Source organism: Phoca vitulina, unplaced genomic scaffold (genome assembly GCF_004348235.1).
Source record: "Phoca vitulina isolate PV1807 unplaced genomic scaffold, GSC_HSeal_1.0 scaffold1, whole genome shotgun sequence".
Lineage (NCBI taxonomy): Eukaryota > Metazoa > Chordata > Mammalia > Carnivora > Phocidae > Phoca > Phoca vitulina.
In genome coordinates, this window is record NW_022589704.1 from 35,712,294 (window position 1) to 35,736,069 (window position 23,776).

The window sequence follows — 23,776 nt, forward strand, 5'->3', positions numbered from 1 at the left end:
TTATCCCTTTCTTAGCTTCATACCAAGTCATAAGAAATGAATTAATAGACTGACCTGTCATTTTTTTGGTAATAGGTACATTGAGTTTGGGGGTTCCCTAGATAATCAGTGGGAGATAGAGCCTACAGAATTACCAAAAGTCTGGGAGATGTGAAGAATGAGAGTCTGTTAAAATCTAGGCAGTAATGACCTCAGCTGTTGCTGTCAGTCCTGGGAAGGTCTGAGGGCCTCAGACTCAGTGTTCCTAAAACCCAGTACAGGTTCTGGTTCTCTTCTTGCTCCATTAAAGAATTAAGGGTCCATCATAAGCAATTTCTCACCTGTCTCAGACAAGGCCTCAAGGGCTAGTGCAGAAACTTAGAACTAAATTTTATAGAGCCAGTCATGGTAATGTTTCCCAAGCGTTTCTGAGTATCAGCATGTATTTTATACAGTAACAATTTGGGGCAAACTATATAAATTGTTGAACAAATATGGAAATCATAATAACGTAAACAAGAAAGCTCATCAACAGAAATTGCAGATTCAGAAACTATGAGGTCATTTAAGTTTGTCGCAAATAAATATTATTTAAAATACTAGAAATAATAAGTATATCAATTTTTCATTTTAATTCTTTGTTTTGTTTGTGGAGTGGAGGTAGCCTGTATTAGCCACCAAGCTAGATGGCATTATATTATCTCTTGTGCTTTTAATTATTTTGTTTTTATTGAATTTTCTGCCAAAGTCATATATTCTTTGTGGGTACTAGAAATAATATAAAGCTTACAAAATCCCCCATTAAAAGGCTAAGGAGAGGGGCGCTGGGTGGCTCAGTCGTTAAGCGTCTGCCTTCGGCTTGGGTCATGATCCCAGGGTCCTGGGATCGAGCCCCGCATCGGGCTCCCTGCTCTGAGGGAAGCCTGCTTCTCCCTCTTCCACTCCTCCTGCTTGTGTTCCCTCTCTTGCTGTGTCTCTCTCTGTCAAATAAATAAATAAAATCTTAAAAAAAAAAAAAAGGCTAAGGAGAAGGCCAATTTGAGGTTCTTTTTGCTGGACTCCGTTCTTTTTTCAGTGGCTTGTAACCCAAGAGCTATTGTGCAAGGTGTCTTTCTTCCCTGTGCAGATGTTCACTCTACTCCTTTTCAGTCAGCATGTTTCCTGGTCTTACATAACCTCAACTAACACCATGCTGGGAATTGTTATAATCTTTCCCTTGAGAAGGCTCTGTTGCCTACAATGAGGAAAATTCTTAATGACCACTTTACTCAATATTTTCAATATGTTTTAATATGATTACTGATATGAAAGTTTAATAAGCAATATCCTGGTTAATTTATTAATTTCCCTCAATTTTCACATTCTCAATATTCATGACCTTTCTATTCATAAAAGTACATTTTTTTTTCCAGCGCCCAGGTGCCATGCCGCGTTCTCTGTATCTCGGGCTGTGTAATGGGAATGTTCAAGTGATACCTCCTGCCTGGCTGGCTGATAATTAAAATGCCAGAGAACATAGTGGCAAGGGCTTTAGAAATATTTATGTGAGATAAATTATTAATTTATGTTCTATTCAAGACAGTTTCAATATGATAAACATTTACTTATCTTGATAATTAGATAAGGTGGTTTGTGGTGTAAATTATGCCATAGATTTTCTTATGATTTCCTCCGCCCCCATGATGATTTTCAGCTAACTAAATAAATTCACTCTACATTCATGAGCCTGCGGAATTTGGACTATATTTTTTTAAAATTCCAGCTTAAATAGTGAAGAGCACATAAATAACCAAAATGAAAAAGACTCAACAAAACAACTAAAACTCTTTTTGTGCTCACCAGTTAGCCACTTGTTGTTGAAAATGTCTGATGTAAAAAGAATCTGCTTTGGGACCATGGCTACACAGATGAGACTTTAAGTAAATAATTTAGGACAGTGTTTTCATTCTCTGGGGCAATACATGGAGGCAGCAGTGGCCACCTTGTTGGTTTGAGACTTTATCTTCAATTAGGCAAATGAAACAGAGGCAACAGTATATTCCACCAGCCCCCTCAAAATACAAACGTTGTGTCTCATTCACTTCAGAAATGATGCTGATGAGCAGTCATTTACAAGGATGCTTTGTCTTGATTTTTCTTAGAGATGGATTCATTTCTCTCTAAGGTTGTCCAACATGTAAAAAATGTAGGGGAAGGAACTCCACAATTTCTGTGTGGGGAAAAAAATAAAGTGAACCAAGCCAAACAAGAAACAAGTAAAAGACCTCTGTGCTTTGGAATAATTTTTTTTATTGAGTAGGAATGAACAAAGTTGCTATTTTGAACTTGGTCCATTAGAACAATAGTTTTTGTTATTTCACCATTTTGTATGTAAGAACTTCACTATAATGGACTCCACTTGCAAAAATAATTTCACAGAAGAATACTTTTTACAAATTTTGCCTTTGAGATACTGTAAGTATAATTGTCATAACTAGCATAAAGAATATATCCATGCAGACACCCCTAAGATTCCTCCAAATTTGGTAGTCTGAGATTTATTAAAATGCTAAAGTTGCTTATGCTAGAGAGAGAAAGGGAAAGAAGGAGGAGGAGGGGACCAACTCATCCTGTATGTGCAGAGTTCATTATTAAAGAAAGCTCAGAAAATATCAGTCTTAGTGTCTTATTGGTATTGATTTTAAATCCACTTCCCTCTTGCCTTTCTACATATTAATTTGGAGATTTTTATCTTAGGACAAATTCATTATTAATATTTCAAGTTGCGTAATGCAATTGGAAAGTAGGATAACTTAAGGCAGAACTGACTTTTAATACCAAAAAAGGAATCCATACCTAGATTGTATAACATTTTCTGGAAGACAAATGTCTCTTGCTTCTAAAAGCATGATAAGAAATCTGGATTTTCTTACAATCATTTTACGGATATAGTATTTTCACATATATGTCCTACCTTTTCCTTTCTTTGGGCATGCATGCCCACAGACACACGTTTGTTAGCATTTCTTCTAGCTTCATTGTATGGCATATTTTATTCTTATTTGCAAAGACTTCTCTAATCAAAGCAACATGACACCCATGTTTCAGAACTATCATGTGGCATACTACTTGTAGATTGCTTATAAATTGTCTTACGTGATATTTTGAGTGGTGATTACCTCCTTGGAATGCTGATAGTCGAGTGATGCACATTCTTGTGACATTTGCTTCACTACATTATAATGCATTACTTATTTTTAAAAATTCCCTATCTTACCCTGAAGATTTCTGCCCAACCAGAGGTTGTATATTCTTCTTGCATCTAACACCTTTTTATATTTAAGCCGTATTTTACAAACCTGATAGTGTTTTCTTTGCATTAACATTCCCCTCAGTGGAAATGTCTTTGGCATCTACTTTTCACGATTTGGAGTTGCCCCATGTGTTCTAAGATACAGAGGTTAACATTTTAGCTCTTCCTGGAGGATAATCCTAGACTCTGGTCTCATACTGCCCTGAGAAGAGATGCCCTGAGTTGGAAGTGTAAAGTGATGCCTCTGTGTGATAATCTAACAAGAGTGCAGAATAGACATGGTTTAGCTTTTGCCCAAATTACTTCTGTGTTCCAGCCCTTTTCTTGAGTGCATACTACTTTTGTCTAGACTCGTCAACATTTTCCTTTTCTTTGTGAGTTCCCTGCCATCAGAACACATGAAAACACTAGCTTCCTATTTAAAGCTTTCTATATGGATGAGTCACATATTCAGAAATTATCTGAGCCTATACATGGCATTCTCTGATGCCATGGTGTGCTCTGATCCCTCACCAGATGTGACATTATTTCCATTGCTTTAATGGTGGGATTAGAGCTTCTTCCTCTGGGGGCGGAAGAAAGGTTTGGGTGCCCTCAGGTACATATATAAGGATACCGATTATGTATGTGGATTGGGAAGCTATCAGAGGGTTAACACAAGTTATGGCCATTTGCTTTGTGTCTTTTTTTTTTTTGCCATGAGAAACATCTATATTGAAAACAGTGGCCGGTCACACAGAAATTCAGCCAAACTTTTTTTTTTTTTTTAAGTCGATGTAAATCTCCCATGCTGTTTAAATGTCGGAACTAAATTTACCAAACTTGGCAGATTTGTAAAGCTGAGCAGGACTGCCAAGTGTTCCCAGTTTCAAGCAGAGAGAGTTCTAACAGTTCCTGAAATACTTGTAGGAGGCACCTGGTGGTAACTGCAGTTTCACAAGGCTTCTGAGCGCCTACCTTGCTAGCTGGCATCTCTGTATGCTGACGATTATTACAGTGATGATAAAGTGTCAGAATAGAACAGTCCAGAATAAGGCACAGCCCTGGAAGGCAAGCACATTCCCACAAAATCTTCCTGCTGGAGAACCCTCAGCAATTAGACTGAGGTTCTTGACATCACAGCCAGCCGGTTACAGCAAACAAATAAAGGGGGAGGGGGGCAGATGATGGAAACCACACACATACCTGCAGATATGACTTAGCCTGTTTTTTTTTTCCATTTAATCAGGGATTGTTGTCTGAGATTTTGCGTAAGGAAGAAGACCCTCGGACAGCCTCTCAGTCTCTTTTAGTAAACTTGAGGGCCATGCAGAATTTCCTCAATCTGCCGGAAGTGGAGCGGGATCGCATATACCAGGACGAGAGAGAGCGGAGCATGAACCCCAATGTGAGCATGGTCTCATCAGCCTCTAGCAGTCCCAGCTCCTCCCGAACCCCTCAGGTGAGATATTTGCTCCACTGACTTTTCACTCTTGGCCTTGGAAACATCTTGCCTTCACTGAATCTGTGTTTCTCTCAAAAACTAAGAGACTTAATTCAAGGATTTCTTGCTTCACTGATCATGTTGGTCAGAGGATGTGAACCTCTGACCATGTAATAGTGGTTATCCTTTACTGTGTCATATGGTATTCCTGTCCCTTTAGAAAAGAACCATTCTTCCACACAGAAGGGGCAGGAGTGGGTGGATGGGTAGGCTCGAGAATGTTTGCACACAGCTGCTTAGTTATCTAAGATGGGGCCAGAGGATTTGAATTGAAGCTGAGTTTGCATAGCAAGGACAGTGCTTTTCCTTAAACTGTATATTTATTTGGATACTGGGCAGGGAGGGGGGTTGGGAGGTGTTGGTTAGGGTTGGGGGCAGGGGACAAGTAGAATAATCCAAACTCTTCTTTATGCAATCTGAAAAAAGACAAAATGGGGGAGAAATCTCTGTGTGGTGGAAGCATGTATGTGCAGTGGCTGGATCAGAATGTTTGGGAGATCATTCAGTGATCCCTTAGAACACAGTAGTAGTGGAAAGTAGGCCTTAATGATTTTCCTTCCTAGGGTCATCCTCCCTACAGAACTTGATGAATAAGCTTTCCTTCCCTCCTTTTTCTGCACTTTAAAAGCATTCTGATCTGGTCTTCCTGCAAATGCATACATACATCTAGTAATGCTGTGTGCTTCAGAGATCCTAACTTTATAAAGGGGTCAAGGTCTCAAGTCAGCCAAGCGATCTTTCCAGTTCACATCTGAGCCCATTCATTTATAGCCTACTTTCTATTTCCCCCAAACTCTTACTAGCCAATAGATTTATGATAAAGCCATCTCATTCACTGTTGCTAGGATGCCTGCAAGTTATATCTCAAAACAAATGTTTAACAGGTACACATTTGTACAAATCAGAAAAATGGGTAGTTTGAAACCAAAGTTTTTGTTTTTGTTTTTGTTTTGCGTAGATACTATGATTTTGGTGTTATGAGTGTTTTCTAATAAGTTCCAAGGAACTGATTAAACATAGAAACAGAATTTTATTCTAGTAGAAATATTTGAGCTTTTTCAAGTATATCCATTTTTTTCACACATCATAACTTTTTTTTGCTCTGCAATAGATTTTTAACTGGAGATCATTTTCTATCATGCAGTGCCAAATTGTGATACTTACATTTTAGTCTTTGGTGAATTATGGGTTTTAGTTACTGTTAAACCAAAAATAAGTCTCTTGATTGCTTACTTTGGATGAATGTAACCAAGCTTTTTTCTTTTTATTTATTTTTTTAAAATCTTGGGGCATACATATTGAGCTATTGAGTTGGACGAGTTGTTAATTTGCACTAATATTTACTTCTATTAAATTCACCAATAATTTTGCCACTTTTGAAGCCCAATAAATCATTATAGAGAGTCCAGCCATACTTTATGGCCCTTTAACCAACTCAGAAAGTCACTTCTACTTGTCAGAAAATAACTTAGGTCTTGGTGGTTCATTTTCTGCTTCTTTGTAATATTTTTCTAGTGCGATTATTTCTTAGACACCTTTTCAAAGACCTGATAGTTTTCAGAGTCAAATCAGTTTACCAGGGAAAACAGTCAGGATCAGTATTTTGCTTTATTGAATAGCAGAAAAATCTCATCTAGAAAATTCCTACGTAGAAGTGCCCTTTACGGACAAGAATAACAGGGAAATTGATCATTTAATTTCACAGTTTTGAGATTTCTGAAAATAGATATAAAATCTTTTTGAGAATATAGTCATATCACTGGCATTTGTACATTCTCTGGAACTTTCTTCTTTTTCTGTTAGTTAAACATTGAGAAAAGGAAGTTATTAAAGTCTTTTAAAACATTTTCTGATTATATTCTATTCAAACTTCTTTACATACATATCTCAGTAGTAAAGATCCTTAGTAAAGCTTTCGTTGTGAGAACAAATGTGAGGGGAGCATCCACTGATGAAGCTTTTAGTTGGAGTCAACATTCTAGAACACCCAGGCAGCCTACGTAGGTTGATGGAGAGCATTTCCCAGACCCCATCAACACTTTATTATTGGTTTAAAACAAATGGAAGAAATCTAAAAATGTTAAATTAAACCTTCAGAGGCCCTTCTCATAATCTTTGAGTGGGCCAGTATTTCTTGATGTACTCAACAACGACAAAACAACAATATAAAGATAAGAATGATCATTTATTGAGCACTTGCTGTGTATCAGGTACTGTGAGCATTTTGCATGAATTCAGTCCTCACCATTTTGTGTGGTTATTCCCATTTTACAGATGAGAAAACTGAGGTTTTGGTGGGTTAAATAACTGGTGTAAGGTTGCATGACTGAGTTGCAGAGCTACGGTTTGAACTCTGGTTATTTTGATTGCAAGGCATGGGCTCCTAACCATATATTATAGTGCCTTGAGGGGTTCTGTTTTAGCCCTGAGGGTTCTAGAGAAGATTTGACCAGTCAAGTAAGATGGAATAGTCAGTGAGGCTAATGAAGAAATTTCAGTTGAGAAAGGTGGGATTATATGCTAAAATAAGCACTTAACAGGAAAAGCACTGTGGATTAACTAGAAATTTTGAGAAGATAAAGGACTTCCTTTAAAAAAAAAAAATGACAGAAAATTGGATTATTATGAGAAGACCCCAAACTAGAAGGCAAGAAGACGTTTGCATCTTCTTTAGCACCCAGCCTAAACTGGAGATTTTGGAGATAGGATAGTGCATTATCCTGAGCCAATGCTCTGGAGCCAAAAGCACTTTAATTCAGATCATGGTTCTGTCACTTGCTGCTGCAAGTCCTTCCAGCAGGTTGAGTATCCTCTTTTCTTTTCAGTTGTCTTCCTCAGTAAAATGAAAATAAAGTGTCCCTTTGTAGCTAATCCAACTTACCAGGTTCCTCAAAGAATTAAATGAAATAACAAAAGTAAAACACTTTCTGGAGTGCCTGGCAAATGAAAAGTACCACATACAATATAGTTATTATTATTCTGTGGTAATTAGAAAATAGTAGGGGGCAGGGAGAGAGGAGAATGCAAAAGTCAGTGAGTGCTCTCAAGAACGAAAGCCTGCAGAGAAACTTGGGATATTCATGCCGGCTTCAAGGTGCCATGGAGCATGATCCCACAGCGTCCGGGCTGCATGCTGTGTCTTTCTCCAGATCCGCAGGCTGCTTCCTCAGTGGGGGAATAGCTCAGGGCATCCATAGAGGGAAAGTAATGATTTGGTGACAACTGCCTTGTTTTGGGATTCTAGGGCGAGTGGAGACCGAAAAATACCCAGTTTAGTTCAAATCAGCCAGGTGTGCCCAGGAACCAAAAATCAGGGGTGACTTTTCTTGCAGTCCTGCGGCCGGGCGTTCTGAGAAGGCTTCCCAGCCCCCTCTCATTACACACCAGAGTAAATGCTCCTGACAGTCTTTTGGATCATGGAGACGCAAATGTTTTAGGGTTATCTTAACCCCAAGAAGTACAGACACCTTCTAGATTGTCCTTCATTTGTCTCTGAAGCTGATGGGAGATCATTCAATTAAAACGAGCACAGCAGAATACATAAAACCACAATATGAGTTTAAGGAAATGAAAATGGCACATCAAAGGCATTCTGAAGCCTAGTTTTATGAAATGAAATTTTGTTTCATTTCCACTGATTTCCTAGGTGAAATTAGGTGACTGTCTGGGTAGCATAATGATGATAATGATGAGAAACCATACGTACTCAAATGACATATGTAAAGCTTTAATAAAGAATGAGAGAGACTCGGGGGAGTGCATTAAATTGAGTAATAATTTATTATTTAGAGACCTCTACCCATTTACTCATTTTTTTTCTGGAAGAATTGGCTGTTCCTCCAAGGTGTGCCATTTTTAGAAAGAAAAAGGTAACTGCATGTGTGTTCTGCATGCTTGTTTTGCAGTTAGGTGATCGCTTATAGTTTGGTGCCCAGAGAGCCATCCTACCTGTGAACTGTCTAGGATACTGTGAGGAAAACAACAGGGTTGACAGGACTCTGCATGTCCTATAGGAATGCACTGCAATTATTTCCAATCACAATTAACCTGATTAGAATAATGGACAGGAAGTGTCCCTTTGTAGCTAATGCAGTTTGGCATCAGCTGACTGAAATCCTTTAGTAATTTCTGCACAGATGGCTGGGCTGAATGCAGCACTTTTTAAATTATTATTTTCATGGTCTCTTGGTAGGCCAAAACCTCGACACCGACAACAGACCTCCCCATTAAGGTGGACGGCGCCAACGTCAACATCACAGCTGCCATTTATGACGAGATCCAACAGGAGATGAAAAGGGCCAAGGTGTCTCAAGCCCTGTTTGCCAAAGTGGCTGCAAATAAAAGTCAGGTGAGTGGTTTTTTAAAAGAGCGAAAGCGAGGACTGGAATTAGACCATTCTCCTCCTCCCACCAATAAAAATACATCTGTTCCTATAATAATAATAATAACAATAATAATCCCTAGGGAACCTGTCATGTTCTGCCTTTTGCTCTACGGTTTGCTTTTATTCCCACTGGAGTTCAAAATAGAGACTAAGTTAAAACCCATATTTTTTCTTTTAAAGATTTTTTTTTTCTAAAAAGTATCAGCCTTGAACGCTTTCTCTCATAATTCTAAGCATTGCTATGTATCCCTTTTCTTTCTTTCTTTCTCTTTTTTTTTTTTTTTTTGATATTTGAGCAAAACTTAGCATGTACAAAACAGCATCTTCCTGAGACCCAGTTGGAATCTTGTCTCATCCCCTCTCGTATTCCCACCAGGGGAACTGCTGACTTTGTTATAATAACCTCTTTTCTCCAGCCCCAGAGACACCTTGCCATGTCAGGTGTTTCTTTTATGTGTAGAATACAGTTGTTTTTTCCAGGAGAAAACACATGTTGGGGGGGGTCCCCAGAACGAGTGCTAAAATTTATAACAGAAAAACATAGAAGCTTATCCAGTACAATTTCTCAGTGCCGGGATTGTGGGGAATGGAATGCTCCAGGGAAAAGGGTAAGCAGATGCTTAGGTTTTTTATTTCTGAAAGCAGCACAGTTGATGGGATCCACTATCCGTCTCAATTCGTTTAAAGGGATAACTACTACCCTCTCCTAAAATGGGTTAGGTTGAGGTGCTTACTTATTTATCCCTAGGATGAATAATGATCCAGTGCATGGTGGAGGAAACAAAAGTTAGCTAAAGCATTATTTTGAGAGTCCTTTGATTCTGAGCTTGATTTCCTCTGTGGCCTTGCATGACAAATGTTTTCATCCCACATATGTAAATGGTAAAATGGTCCAGCATCTCCTTAACAGATCTTCTGTTGTGTGCTGAAAAGAAAGGGAGTTACTGAATATTGTATTTCTATTAAGCAGGAAGGTTTTCAATGAAAATTAAATTATCATCTTTAAAATGATAGATAGCTAAATATTGTATTTAGACTATATTGTTTTGGGATTAGCCTTTTTTACCTATAGTTTTGCAGTAACCTGACTTAAGTTATTTTTCAGATGTTGATAAAGAGAAAGGAGTAGAATATCAAGGAATTTTGAAGAGAATTGAAATACTCATTTTCCTTTTTAATTTCAATGTAGTAATTTTTCCAGGTTATTCTTAGTCTTTGCTCATCAATGAAATCATTGAAATACAGTTTGCTAAGATACGATGTCCAACCGTAGTATGAAATACATGGAAAGAAAACACCATAGAGCCTTCTTAAACTGTTAAATGCATAAAATCCCATGTACCACATGGCAAAATATAATGAGAGTTGGAGCTGTTAAACGAATAAAGCTGTTAAATGCATAATGCCACTTGGCAAAACTACTGTGCATTTAATGGTTTTCCACTGTGTAATAAAGGACATATGTGGTAAATGTGCAGTGAGTATAAAAGCTACACAATTGATTTTGCAAACCTACCCCTTAGTTGTGACTTGACGTAAATATCAAAGTTTCACTCAGTTCTTCTTTCATAAGCAGCTTTGAAGAAAAACTGAAGCCCATAGTCTGAGAGCTTGATTCAAACTGCCTGTAATCTTTCTGTTGACTTGGCACTATGGCTTTTGGAAATGGTGATGCCTCCAGCCTCCCAAAATAATTCAGGTGGCTGATTGAAAGCTGTATCTGCCAGTTGGCATAAGCTTGGCTCACCAAATTTTTGATCCCCCTTGAAGAACTCAGTAACCCTGATTTTGTGGAATCTGGAGGAAAATGTAGTTCTGGGAATTAATATGTTGAAGGGTGAGATTGAGCCTCTGTGGGGATAAGGTGCTTTAAGGTTTTACCTTTTTTCATTGGGACAGTGACCTCATTCTCATTTATGAATGGGGAGCCTTATTGTAGATAGATAGCTGACTAGATTGGCAAATCAGGTGTTAAGATTTTTAAAAATGGTACCCCCCAGCAAAGTGCACTTACCTGATAGTTCCAAAGGCAATTTAACATATTTACTCCCTTTTGTACGTACCAGCATTTACTTCATAAAGAGCATATTTCGTGAAATTAATTGTACAATTTGGTACCTTGCATATATATTTGGCGTGTATCCATAAGGTGTGTTTCTGTGTGTGTGTGTGTGTGTGTTTCTGTGTGTGACTAATAGTGGAACTTTGGCCAAAGTACTTAGCCTCTCCAAGCTGCAGTGGGAAGTGGCCGCACCCTCTTTATTGGATTGTGAGGACGGAGAATACAAAGATATTCTCTTCCTCTCCTGCATTTTCTTTCTTCCCTCTCTCTGTTTCTTTGGAGGAATCAGAAGTTCTTGGGAGTGAGGCAGAACAGCAAGGGCTGTCTCTTCTCTTAGAGGTGAAATTAGAAGAACCTTTAATTAGGAACTCTTGTGATCTGGAGTAGGTTTGGAACCTTGAAGGCCCAGTTCAAATATGCATAGCAACCCCTTCCCTTCCATTTTACATTTCTTTTAAAATAGAAACAAGCCCTCCATTAAACCTCATCCACTCTTTGGTGTGAATTCCTGTCATCAACTATTAAGAATAATACCTATAACTGTGTTAGGCAAGCTTTGAATGAGAGTTAGAGGAAAAAAGAAAGGAAAATTTTAGAGAGATTAGGGTGGTGGGCCAAGATGATGCCTGAGGGCTCTAAGTGCTTAGGGACACAATGGGAGGAGGGCTTCAGAAAAGGGGTTGCAAGGGTGACAATCTTGTGCAGTTTTGTCTGTGGTCTCATCGGTGACAATATATTACTAGAGTGTGTGTGTGTGTGTGTGTTTTCTTAGTGTGTGGGTTACATCAGGATGCGTTTGTAGGCTTCTTTGTCCAGCTCAGCTCTAGCTCCTTTGTTATGCATGGCCGGTCTATCATCCACTTCCTCTGAATGTCTCCTGTTTGCCCTTGCCTTTCTCTCCCACAAAGAGAAGGAGCCAAAGAAGGGAAAGCGGAAGAAAACAGTAAGAGGAAAAGCTATGCTTGTGCATATAGGTTTATTTCACCTTTAACTTTTCCTTCATTTCAATTTAGGATCAGTGTGTGTGTGTATGTATGTGTATGTGTGTGAATTCTGAGGATAATCTTTTTTTTTTCTTTCTTCAGAATATTCAGATTGTTGATGGTCTTCATGGGAGAGTATACACTCTAGTGGGTGATTGTTTTTTTGTGAAATAGGAGACCTTAGTAGGAGGGGTCCTTAGTAGAAGGCATAATTTAAAGTCATACAGGACATTTTCTGATCACTGCAGTGTGACCCTTACATGCAAAGGGCTACCAGGGAACAAACGCCCCCGAGTGCAGTCTGAGTGGCTGCAGGAGCTCCTTGTCATCTCCCTGTTGCTCTTACACTCTGTGGGGTGGCTCCCCCCTTCCTCCCCAACTGCAGCTTATCGCACATGATCTGGGAAGTGGAAAGATGAGGAGAGGAGATGCAGTGGCCCGCTGCAACCCTCCAGGGCTGGCCGAGTGCTTTGTGACAGCATCTTCAGCCACATTTCTTTCCCTTGACACCTACTGCTCCCTTCCCCAGAAATGAATTCACTGTTTCTCCATATACTGACCTCTTCTCCTTTTTATAGTCTACAGTACTTCAGCTCATAGAATGCTGACGGTGATCTAAAGTTGGTGTTCGGTTTTTGTTTCGGGTTTTTGTGTGTGTGTGTTTTGCAAGGAGAGTAAATCTTTATTATTTGTGTACCCAAAGACCCAACTTTACATACGTAACTGCCTTTTCCTACTCTGTTTGGGTGAGAATAGAGTAGGTAGAAAGACTGGAAGGGGCTTATTTCAATTTCTGTTTTCCCTTGTCCCCATTAAAAAAAAATAAAAGCCAACAAACGAACAAAAACTTTAAAAGGGCACTGGGTTTGCTTCCCTCTTTTTTTTGGTGGAGGTGAAGGGGCTTGCTTTCTGCAGGAGGAAAGTAGAGGAAGGCTGGCACACTGCAAAGAGGAGAGATCAGTAACCTGGTTGTGAAATCTCAGATGCTGCTGATGACAGGGCCAGCCCCAGAGGAAGTCATCTGGGAATAAACAGGAACCCTGGCTGGGGGGTGTTGCCTCTCTGGTGAGCATGTCCTTATCCCCACCAAGATTTAAAGACCCTGGAGTTCCCCTCCCTGCCACACACACTTTCCCAGTCCCAGCTAGCACTGGGATCAGGGATAGGAGAGTCCTTATTCTTCCTGCACAAAGAAGTTAGAGAGGGAGCCATCATCATGATCCCCCTGCAGCTGGGGGAGATGAGTCTCTGGCCTCTAGTACACAATTCTGAAATCCTTTTCCCCATAGAAGCTGTGTTCTCCGTGGTGATTGGGTTTCAGTATGTTCTATGAACATACATTACATTAGGATTAAGTAGATTTTGTGTACTGACCTTTATTCCTTCCTTATCACTTAAACATTTCTATCCAAAAAAAAAAAAAGTGTTCCATGTTCCTACTGACTTAATAAATTGTATTCCTAAGTAGAAGGCTACTTATACTTTAGATGTAGATTACAAACTCAGATTTTATGAACTTTCTTCCCTATCATAAAATCTCTCCTTATAATGGTCTAATTTGCTTAACTGGCTGAATGATTTAAAATATGCAGCTTTTCATGGCAGGTCCTTTTAAAATAACGCAAAAATAAAGGAAAGACACACAACTTTATGTAAAGAAAAATAACAGATATATTATTTGGTTTGTTCCTTTTATTGCTCTTTGCTGTTGCAGTTTTTATCACATTCAGTATAGGCGCTAATGTGTCCTTCATTTGGTCAGGGGTTACCACATTAATCTTTGCTTTTGTGTCCTTTAAAATGTCCCAGGCACAATTTAGTTGTACATATTTCTTTTTTAAAGGAATAACCTCTATTTTATGATTACTTAAATAATAGCACCCTCATTTTTGAAAATGTAGAAAATGAAGAAAAGTATAAAGGTACAGACATGAATCACCTGTAATTCTATAGTGCAGACATAGTTACTATTCACATTTTAGAATCCTTCTAATGTGTAGTGTGTGAATGGATGTGTACATGCATGTTTGTGTCCTAATCAAGATCATACTGTGCAACACATCATTACGTGACAAGTTAAAACTACAATTCTTTTTTTTAAGGCCAACTTTTCATGTAGGAGAGTAGATTTACGAAGTATAAAATATTACTATTACCTTTTATCTCATTACTAGTTTCTTAGTCTTTAGAAAATACCGCACAAAGATCAAGGTTTTGCCACTTTGCTCAGAAAGATGTTTGACATTTCTCTTATTAGGTTCCCTTTATGGAAATGGCTTTATTAGAGCTGGGATAGCTCAGGCTACTGGAAGGAGATGTTTGTCTGCCGCATCTCTCTGGTATAAAAAGTGACAGGAGGTAATAACCATACGATACCCTATGTAAAATGAGTCAGTGGTCTTAGTCTCACTCCTAATGATCTCGCTTTTGCTATCTCATATTTAGCACGTAAGGCAGGTTAAAATGAGGCGGCACGCAGCCTAGCCTGAGTTGCTGCCCCTTCGTGCTGGGCAGGTTTCTTTGTAATGTAACCATATTGACAGCCCATCAAGGAGCAGTTTCTACTTTTGTCAGTTGGGGCATGTTTACTACAATTTCAGGGCTATCCACCAAATTCAAATGAAAAAAATTAATATATTTACACTACAATTACCATTTGAAAAAAGTTACTATGCCAAGTAGTGAAGAAATTAGATTTCTCAGCATCCCCAAATGCTAAACTAAAATAGGCAGTCAACACAATGATGTTTAAGCATCAAATTGAGCCCTTCATCCTCTGCCTTTTTTTCTCAGCATAGTCTCTAATGATTACATTCTGTGAGAGATTATCAGCAGAAATTCCCTCAAGATCTCAGTTCTTATATCAACCTGATAGTGAGAAATTGGGTTCTTCTTACTATCCCTACAATTAATTATGTTAATGTTTCATGCCCTAAAATGACTTTTAAGGGAACCCTTAATTAGATATCCATGAAGATTACTCACGGAGTTCATATGCAGTTCTTAAAATGTCAGATACCTTTACCCATCACTCATGATTCTGTACAGCTTTTAAGCACATCTTTATCTACTGCAGAAATAGCAGTAGAAATAGTTACTTTGCCAGGTCATGACACAGCACCTTTGGAAACTTGCATGTGAAGCAAATCAGGTTGACATATTAAAACTACTTCTCCAAACTCTCCCAGCCCTCTTACAAAGAGCACATTGGGTTATAACAGGGTTCTTAACAGCTGGAGAATGTTGGTACCTATGAAGAGTTCCTACCACTTTGCTGTAGAAACTGTTGAATCATGTTCCTTTCACAGGGCCAAGACCAGGGTGAGGCAAGCTGGTGCAGATTTTAAGGAGGCACACACTTTCAGAGCCACACTCCTGAAATTTTGCACATTAGTTGTTTGCTTGCCTTACTCTGGTCTCAGCTCTGATCTTTAAAAAAAAAAAAAGTCTCATTCACAGTTTTCTGCTGTGTCTGTTTTTTTTTCCCCATGCACTTACAAGTTCTTGAGGCAGTTTGCAAAATATATCGTATTACATCACAGGTATGCAGAATTTGGACCTGAAGTCAGGAACTGGAAATATTTGGTTGGTTTCTGCTTCATGGTTCAGCCTAGCACATTTTGCTGCTAATACCTTTCTAGTATTTAAGTGGAGAAATACAAGATTCGAGATTTATTCATCTTTTTGGCAAATACGGATGGCTTTCTCAGGTGCACCTTCCCATGTATGCATGTATGTATCTGTGTACATATTTGTATAAAATCATACCAAATTTCCACATTATTCTATAGCTATGTTTATCCCTTATATCTTTAGTAAGGAGGGCAACAAGATTTTATGAAATCCACTCTTGTCTTGAGCCCTCCATAACAGAAGTTAAGGAGCTGTTCTGAAATAAAATTTTCATTACTGTCAATTACAGATTCAATCTTTACAAACACATCCATAGAAATGTGAGGGACATGCCCAGAAACAGCTGAAAATTGGTCCCCTTTTCAATAGTTTAGAACTTAGTGTATAGTTTTGAAATATACAAAAAGAAGCCGATCATTTTTACTTACCACATTCAAGGTATAAAATAATTAACCTTGAACTGTAACCAGATGCTCAGCACAAACCCTTTTCAGGGTTAGATGACCTCCCCGTCAGGGAGTCACCGAAGCCCTTGACAAGTCTCCCTTGCAGTTAGCCTTTTATCCATTTCAGTGTTCTTGATTAGGTTATCTTGAATCATTAGGGGGTTTATTTATTTTAATAGGCACTTATTGGATTCATGAAAAGAGAATTTGGTGACTAAGGAACAAGAGCTGAATATTATCTGGCTCATTTCACACTTCAGAAGAGTCTCAACCAGCTGAAGAGAAATCCTTCACAGTTACAAAAGTTTGTTTGGGGACTTTATGTGCTTCCATTTAGAAAGCGACTGTCTGTGGTTAATAATATGAATTTTCTTTTGAGGCACTCAGAAAACATTTCCTTGTGGTTGCATATGCTGACATTTTCTGTATTGAGGATGTGGGTGAGTAAATGGCCTTTTACATTTCTGTGCAAGAAGCTTTGAGTCATTCTCCTGAAGAACTGTTCATTTGCTGACTTATTCATTCATTGGAGTTCCTAGAGGGGCCAAGGGGGTGGAGGGTACTTACTATTTGTAGATTGAATTCACTTATCAGCTCTGTGTTAGCACATTGAGCAGCACAGTACTGCAACATGACTGTGACAAGGCCTTGCCTTCAAGGCAAGTACAAATTACTTAACAGGAACGGTTCTTTATTCTGTCTATCTCTTTGTAGATCAGACTAGGCTGTAAACTTGTGTTTGTTGCTAAGCAAATCCTGGTTTGTATTTGTTCTGAAATATTAGAAAAACTAGGACATTTGTCACCAACATAAACCTTAATTTTTTTAAGGGAAAAAAAACCGGGAGAAGTTGGAGTCATTACCAGTGTCCTGGGGTAGGAAAACAAGTAACTTAGTAGACACTGACATTTCAGTACCACGGACAGGAACCCTTGTCTTCCCATTTGCTTCCCCTTCCCCTATTACTTAAGGGTAAGGTTTGGAGTTTATGAGATTCAAAGCCATTTCTATTGGGGTCCAAACTCAAACACTGGTCGTATTATTGTTTTGTGAAAGACCTCCTTGGTTATTTGGACATTCTCAGCCTTTGGTATGTAGTTTGGAGAATGTCGCTCAGTTATTGTCTGCTTGAAAATTTTAAACCTTTAACATTTTCTAGAACTGAAATAATGGGATATTACCCTTCCTGATTCATTTTTAATCTGGGAAAGCTGTAAAAAATTCTCGTATGAATAACAACAACAACAAACACACAAAGAAAAGGGTTAAAATGATGAGAACAGATGTTTTTTTTAAATGATTGATATAGCTTGGTGTTTACAAAATGTGTCATTTTTTTGTTAGAATGAAAACTCCTATTGGGTGAAGCATATGAAGTATGTACTCTACTATTACCAGGCCACTGTGGGTCCTGATTTTGCTGTGAAAGAAAAAAAAGATCTAGGCTAGGATAAGTGGTGTTCTTGACTTTATCATAGTCTTTTCCCTAAGGACTTCTTGTTAGGAAGGAATGAGGGAGAAAGGAAGGGAAAGCAGAACAAAGAAAAAAGAAAGTTAATTCTTTGTCATGTCATTTAGAAGCCTTCTATAGCTCCCATGGCCCATAGGATTAAGATGAAATTTCTTTGCATATTATTCTTTAAAATCTGACACCACCTCTGTTTCTAGACTGCGTTAGCCCCACAAAGTTGCTTTACATTTCTGGGATGTGATAATTTTCTAATTCTCTGCATTTGTTGATAATGTTATCTCTGCTTGGAATGTGCTTCTGATCACTTCCCTTCCCCACCTGGTGAAATCCATCTTTACCTTCAAGATCCACTTTATATGTCATTAGATCCACTTTATATGTCATTCTCTATGATGGTATTCTTCCTGAGTTTCATAGTCAGAATACTTCCTTGCTGATGATCTCAACTAACCTTGTCATAAAAATAATCAAGACAAATGACATATGTAACATACCAGCACATTGCATGGCATGTAGTAGATGGGTGCTCAATACAAGATTACAGACTGATTAATGTTCTGAGAGACCTGTCACTGTTTGTGTTTATATATTATATACAATGCATGAATATATAATGTAAATTGGATCACCCCATTTTCTTTTATCATATTCATGTATTAGAGATGGGAAAACAAACCTCAGAACATTGACAGGGTTCCTTCTTAGAAGCAAGGCCCCTCTCCAACTATAACATTCCAGTAGGCTAATTTCTATGCACTCAGATAATTTCAGTTCAATCTAATGAGCGTGTATTAAGCATCTTTGATGTGAAAGGAACCCCAATGCTGTGAAAATGCTAAAATGAGTAAGAAACCAAGCCTTCCCCTCCACCCTCATCAAGAAGCTGACCGTTCTGATGGGGATGCACACCTGCCCACTTGGAATAATCATCATCATCAAACTGTAGAAGAGTATAAGCGAAATGCTTTGGAGTCATACCGGAGTGAGCAAACAGTTCTTACAGGTCAGGTGAGGCATTGTCAGCTGAGCTTTGGAATATAGCTTCTCACAGGGGGATAGAAGGTTGAGTATGAGACCTTCCAGCCAAGGGAGTAACATGAGCAGTATTAGTTGTGCTCAAGTACTTTTAATTCACTTGGCTTTGGTTCTCCCATACTAAAACAGTTAAACTGACCATATGAATATTCAACCAACCTTTGGTTAAAACTAAAGAGAAATCACAGATGGGTAGGTATATACCCCACATTTCATGCCTGGAGATGGAGATACCAGCCATAGTCAGAGTCTGTGAGTAATTCACAATGGCTGGAGCACAAAGTCAATAGAGGAACCGATGGCAGACAAGACCATGAAAGAAAAACAGGAGCAAATTGTGGTTCTTACTGTTGCCTTTTGTAATGCTTTTGAATTGGGAACGAAGGGGTATCTCATTTAGGTAAATCTTTAATAAAACTATCAACTCACTAAAAGATCAACTATGGGATTATCATTGACCTTTTAAAAAGAAATAATGGCACATTTCTTCAAATCATAAATAGTCCTAATACATTTGCAACATGATTTGTTTTGTAAATTTAGATTGACATGCAACTTTTCAAGAACACACGGATTGTGTGAGTGTCGCCTCACCTGCATAGTTGGAAAGGGTGGTCAGAGTTGTTTTTTTGACTGAAACATATTTGTTTAGGAGACTGATTAGATGGCTAAAATGAGATGTTTATAGATATTATTTACTTACGCACTGAATGCTTAAGGACTCTTTTAACCATTGATTGCAAGGATGCAACTTTAAATTCATATTCCTTCTCTGGGTTCAGATTTTTGAAGGCAAAAGAGTTTTAATCCTAAATTCCTTGGCATCATTACACTTAGACTCCATGTATATTTTGCTATGTAAGTTTAGGTGTTCTTTGTACTTTTTAACATTTTTTATTTTTAACAAATTTCAGACTCACAGAAATGTTGCAAAATAGTACAGTTTCCATATATCCCTCACCTAACTTCCTCTAATGTTAGCACCCTACATCACCGTAGTGCAGTTATCAAAACCAGGAAATTAACATTGTTTTAATGCTCTTAACTAAACTGAAAAGTTTATTCTAATTTCAATTTTTCCACTAATGAGCATTTTCTTTGCCAGGATCCCATCCAGAGACTGCACTGCATTTAGTTACTATTTCTCTTTAGTTTTCTGTAGTCTGTGACCATTCTTAGGTCTTTCCTTTTTCTTCCTTTTTTCTTTTCTTCTTCTTCTTTTCTTTTTAATGACAATTTGAAGAATACTGATATGTTATTTTGCTGAACATCTCTCAATTTGGGTTTGTCATGATTCAACTGATGTTGTGCATTTTTGGCAAGACTACTGCAGATACTGGGTTGTGTTCTTTGCAGTGCCTCATACCACAGGCTTCCTGATGTGCATATGTTATCACTGGTGATGTTGCCCTTAATCACTTGGTCAAGGTAGTTTCTTCTTTGTACTTTAACCCTATGGCTAATTATTATCTGCTATTTCTGACAGATAACAAGATAACAGATCATGGAATGTAGAGTTGGAAAGGGAAGTTAGAGACCATCTTTTGTAAACTCCTCCTTTTACAGTTATATCCCAGAAGCTGTAAGAAAGAGGGTAGCCACTTGCGCAAAGGTAACCCAGTCACTTAATGTCAGGGCTCCAACTTGAATACTCTGAGCTTCCTAGCTATAATTCACTTAGCCTCAGTTTTACCATACTAGAAGGGCTACACTGACTATATGAATATTCAGCTAACCTTTGGTCGAAACTTACAGCCAGCCTAAAAGAGAAATCACAGAGAGGTATGCACCCCACAGTTCATGGTACCTGCTCACAGAGCTGACCAAGGCTGGAAATCAGATAAACTTCTGTATCAGCATTTCTGAAACAAAAATAATTCTCCTGGAATTCTCCACATAACACACAGGGAACAACAACAAAAAACCTACTTGAGATTTTTAACAGAAAAAGGAGATTTGTTTATTAATAATTCATGAGTTCCCATTGAACATGCACGACAGAAACAGTGCTATTCAATAGAGAATACTGTCATCTGTCACTGTTTTATTTGACATTTACACTTTTTTTTTCCTGATACTGCAAAACTTTCTTGGACGGCATGCAAAAATTATATAAATGAAAAAAATCCCATTGTGGGGACTCTTTATCTCTTCTGTGGTGGGTTCGCTCACAGTTACATACGTGTGTGTTCATGCAGCAGCATGGCACTTTCTCACACCTTCATTAGCCACCAAACAAGCTAATAAGAGACCCCATTGAGAAAACAGAGATAAGCATCCCACATGGGCTGGTGGAAGGATCATGTGAACAAAAAGATGGAGGGTGAGGCGGGAAGTGGGGTGGAAGAATAGATTTCCGGAAGGTAAGCATTCAGATACGTGAAACGAGCCGTAAGTCAGAGCAAAAGGAATGTAAATTATGGCCGCCATGAAGAAAACAGACAAACATACATCTCCATTTCCGATGCAAAATAAATGTTTAGAAATGGCATCACGGGAGTGCCACTCGTAGGGAATATCGGCCTTTAGTGGAAGAGCAAGTTAGAGTTAGGAGCACCTTGTAATTTTGTGCTACTGAAAGGCTCTTGACAATCTTTCTGCTCTGTAGGTTAGTTATTATTTATAAAAATCACAGAACCAGCTGATACATTCATAAGCTAATTATTGAAGCAGCTGGGTACACATGGTGCAATATGTCCAAGGCTGTGAAGTATCACAGATTTCTTGGGGCCTGCTGTGGTGGGGGTGCACTGTTGAAGGCTCCATCCCTTAATCTGATCAGCCAAGCAAACACTTTGTGGGGAAACTAGATTAATAACCCTCTAAATACCATGAATGTGCTTTATCTTCAAAACCGGGTTCCCTTAAACATGCTATTAGCTCAGCACCATCAGGGATTTGAGGAAGTTCTCTGGTGCCCGAAGAACAGGGTCTTGTTGGCTACCTCCCTGTGCCAGAAATTAATTTGGTTTGCTTATGTCTGCACACATGATCACACTTGTGTCTAATCTGCTCCCTAATAGCTTCAAGGTCAGGACCTTGCATGTCAGTGGGCAAATTGAGCACCACACTTCTTAAAGACTGATGGCAGACAGCACACAGTCCATAACGAGGCCTGTAGTTTGTCCTAAGTGATTGTAATGAGTGCAGATTATAATAGCGCATATAAATCAAATGCAGCCATGAATGTTGTGCGAGACATTCCGCATCTCGTAAGTGGAGATACCACTCAGCTGTCACCTGTCCCCTTTCAAGCTGCAGCTTCCCACAATGCAGTTCACTCCTCAAGCGGAACAGCAGGTGCTGTCCTCCTGAAGGTCTGGGTATCTCAGAACTTCGTCTTTTAACAGATGTAGGTTTTTGTTTTTATTTTCTGTTAAATGATTGGTCTCTATGCTATAGCTTCCCCTGGGAGATGTTAAACATACCTGTTTGAAACATTGGAAAGAGTTCAGTTGGAGACTTACTCAGATCTGTGCAAAGACAGAGAAAGAGGAGCTTATTTTTCCACAGATGGTTTATTTTCCATTTCAAGAATTCTTTCCTTTGTACAAAGAAACCCTTGAGGAAACACGTTGGGACTAGGAGATTTTTTTTTAATATAATTTATTTTCTGATAGGGCTAAAAAATGTAATTGTCTTCAATTTTCATATATGTTGCACCTTGAAAATCAGCATTTACCTCGCAATTGACTTGAAAAAAAACTCTATGAAAATACTTGGAAAAACATTTCCAAGCAAATTATTCGATATCTTGTTTTCATTCTTCCTAACCCTCTAACTCTCCCCAGCTCCCAGTTTATTGCAAGAAAAGATCAGGTCTGCGCAAATGTGGCCTCTCACTTGTAAAAACAAGGCAGTGTTGTGTTACAGATTAGTTTATAAATCCCCAGTGGCTTCACAGTTCAGTGCCTACAGCTGCTGCAGATGGGCCTGGGTTTTTGTCTCTTCGCGGTGCTGCAGCCGGCAGTTGAAGGAGAAAATGGAATGATCAGGTTATTAACATGGAGGCCGCGAGGAAGAGGCTGCACAATGAGAACAGCTGGTGTTGCTGTCTTGGCTGATGCAGCGGAGATAATCAAATCTTGCCTCTTTTTTTGGGTAAAGGCAGAAGACACAGTGGAGAGTTAGACAAACAACGGCTTATGATATTATATGGGGTTTTTATGATGCATGTCAGGAACTTTCATTGGCTTACAAGTTATGATATAAAATTCGTTGAGATTTGGGATTTAATTTTTTCAAAGTTATTTGTGTTTATTTCTGCACCTTTTTAGAAAAATTCTTACTCTTTTGCAAGAGGCGTGATGTGGGACAGTTCTTGTTTTTAAAATTAGTGATGTAGCTTGGAAGTGATGGGTTAGAAAGCTACTGGGTAAAATATTTTGACATGAGTCAGTGAGCGATGTTGACAGCATCCTCTGTATTATTTTCATATAATCCATCATTATTTGCATTACATTTTCTTTCTCGTGCAGTTTCAAGGGCGAGAACATCCGGATGCCAGAATTGGGAGACACATTTGCAGGTGTGACCCGGCCAACTGCCTACCTTCCTGCAGGTGTGGCTGTGGCGGGAAGGGGATGGTTAAGAGGGCCTAGAGCCCAAGGCATTCAGAGATGGAGCAAATATACAACTTTTTCATTCTAGCTAAGGTGGTGGTTTTTATTTTGTGGAGTTACTGATAATTCTAAGACTATTTCCTTTCTAGAGAGTTCAGTGCTGTTTACACTCGGACATGTTTTGTTCCTTAGAATTTACTATGTTGCAATACATATTTGTTCATTTTCACTCTTAGGATGGAAACTATCCAACTGGGTAATTTTTAAAAAATTGTAGCTGAGCAACATGAATTACTTTCTTTTCAGAGAATTAGATAACTGTCACCTTGCTTGAGTATCTTTTACAAAGGACCTGTAAATTCATCCAGAATATATTCAATAGGAAAAGTGATAAGGTGATTAACAAGCATGAAGACTCTTGGCTATTGGTGTAACCACCTCTGTGG

At 38.6% G+C, this 23,776-nt stretch overlaps 1 protein-coding gene across 7 annotated transcripts in view; it reads left to right on the forward strand.

Moving 5' to 3' along the window:
- The window catches only part of SATB2 (SATB homeobox 2), a 192,993-nt gene that overhangs the window by 130,414 nt on the left and 38,803 nt on the right, over nucleotides 1-23,776 (forward strand). For all 7 annotated transcript variants that reach the window (XM_032405335.1, XM_032405346.1, XM_032405319.1 and 4 more), the window contains 2 exons: nucleotides 4,500-4,712; nucleotides 8,947-9,102. In XM_032405335.1, the coding sequence (XP_032261226.1) occupies nucleotides 4,500-4,712; nucleotides 8,947-9,102 (369 nt within the window). The remainder of the gene's footprint in view (nucleotides 1-4,499; nucleotides 4,713-8,946; nucleotides 9,103-23,776) is intronic.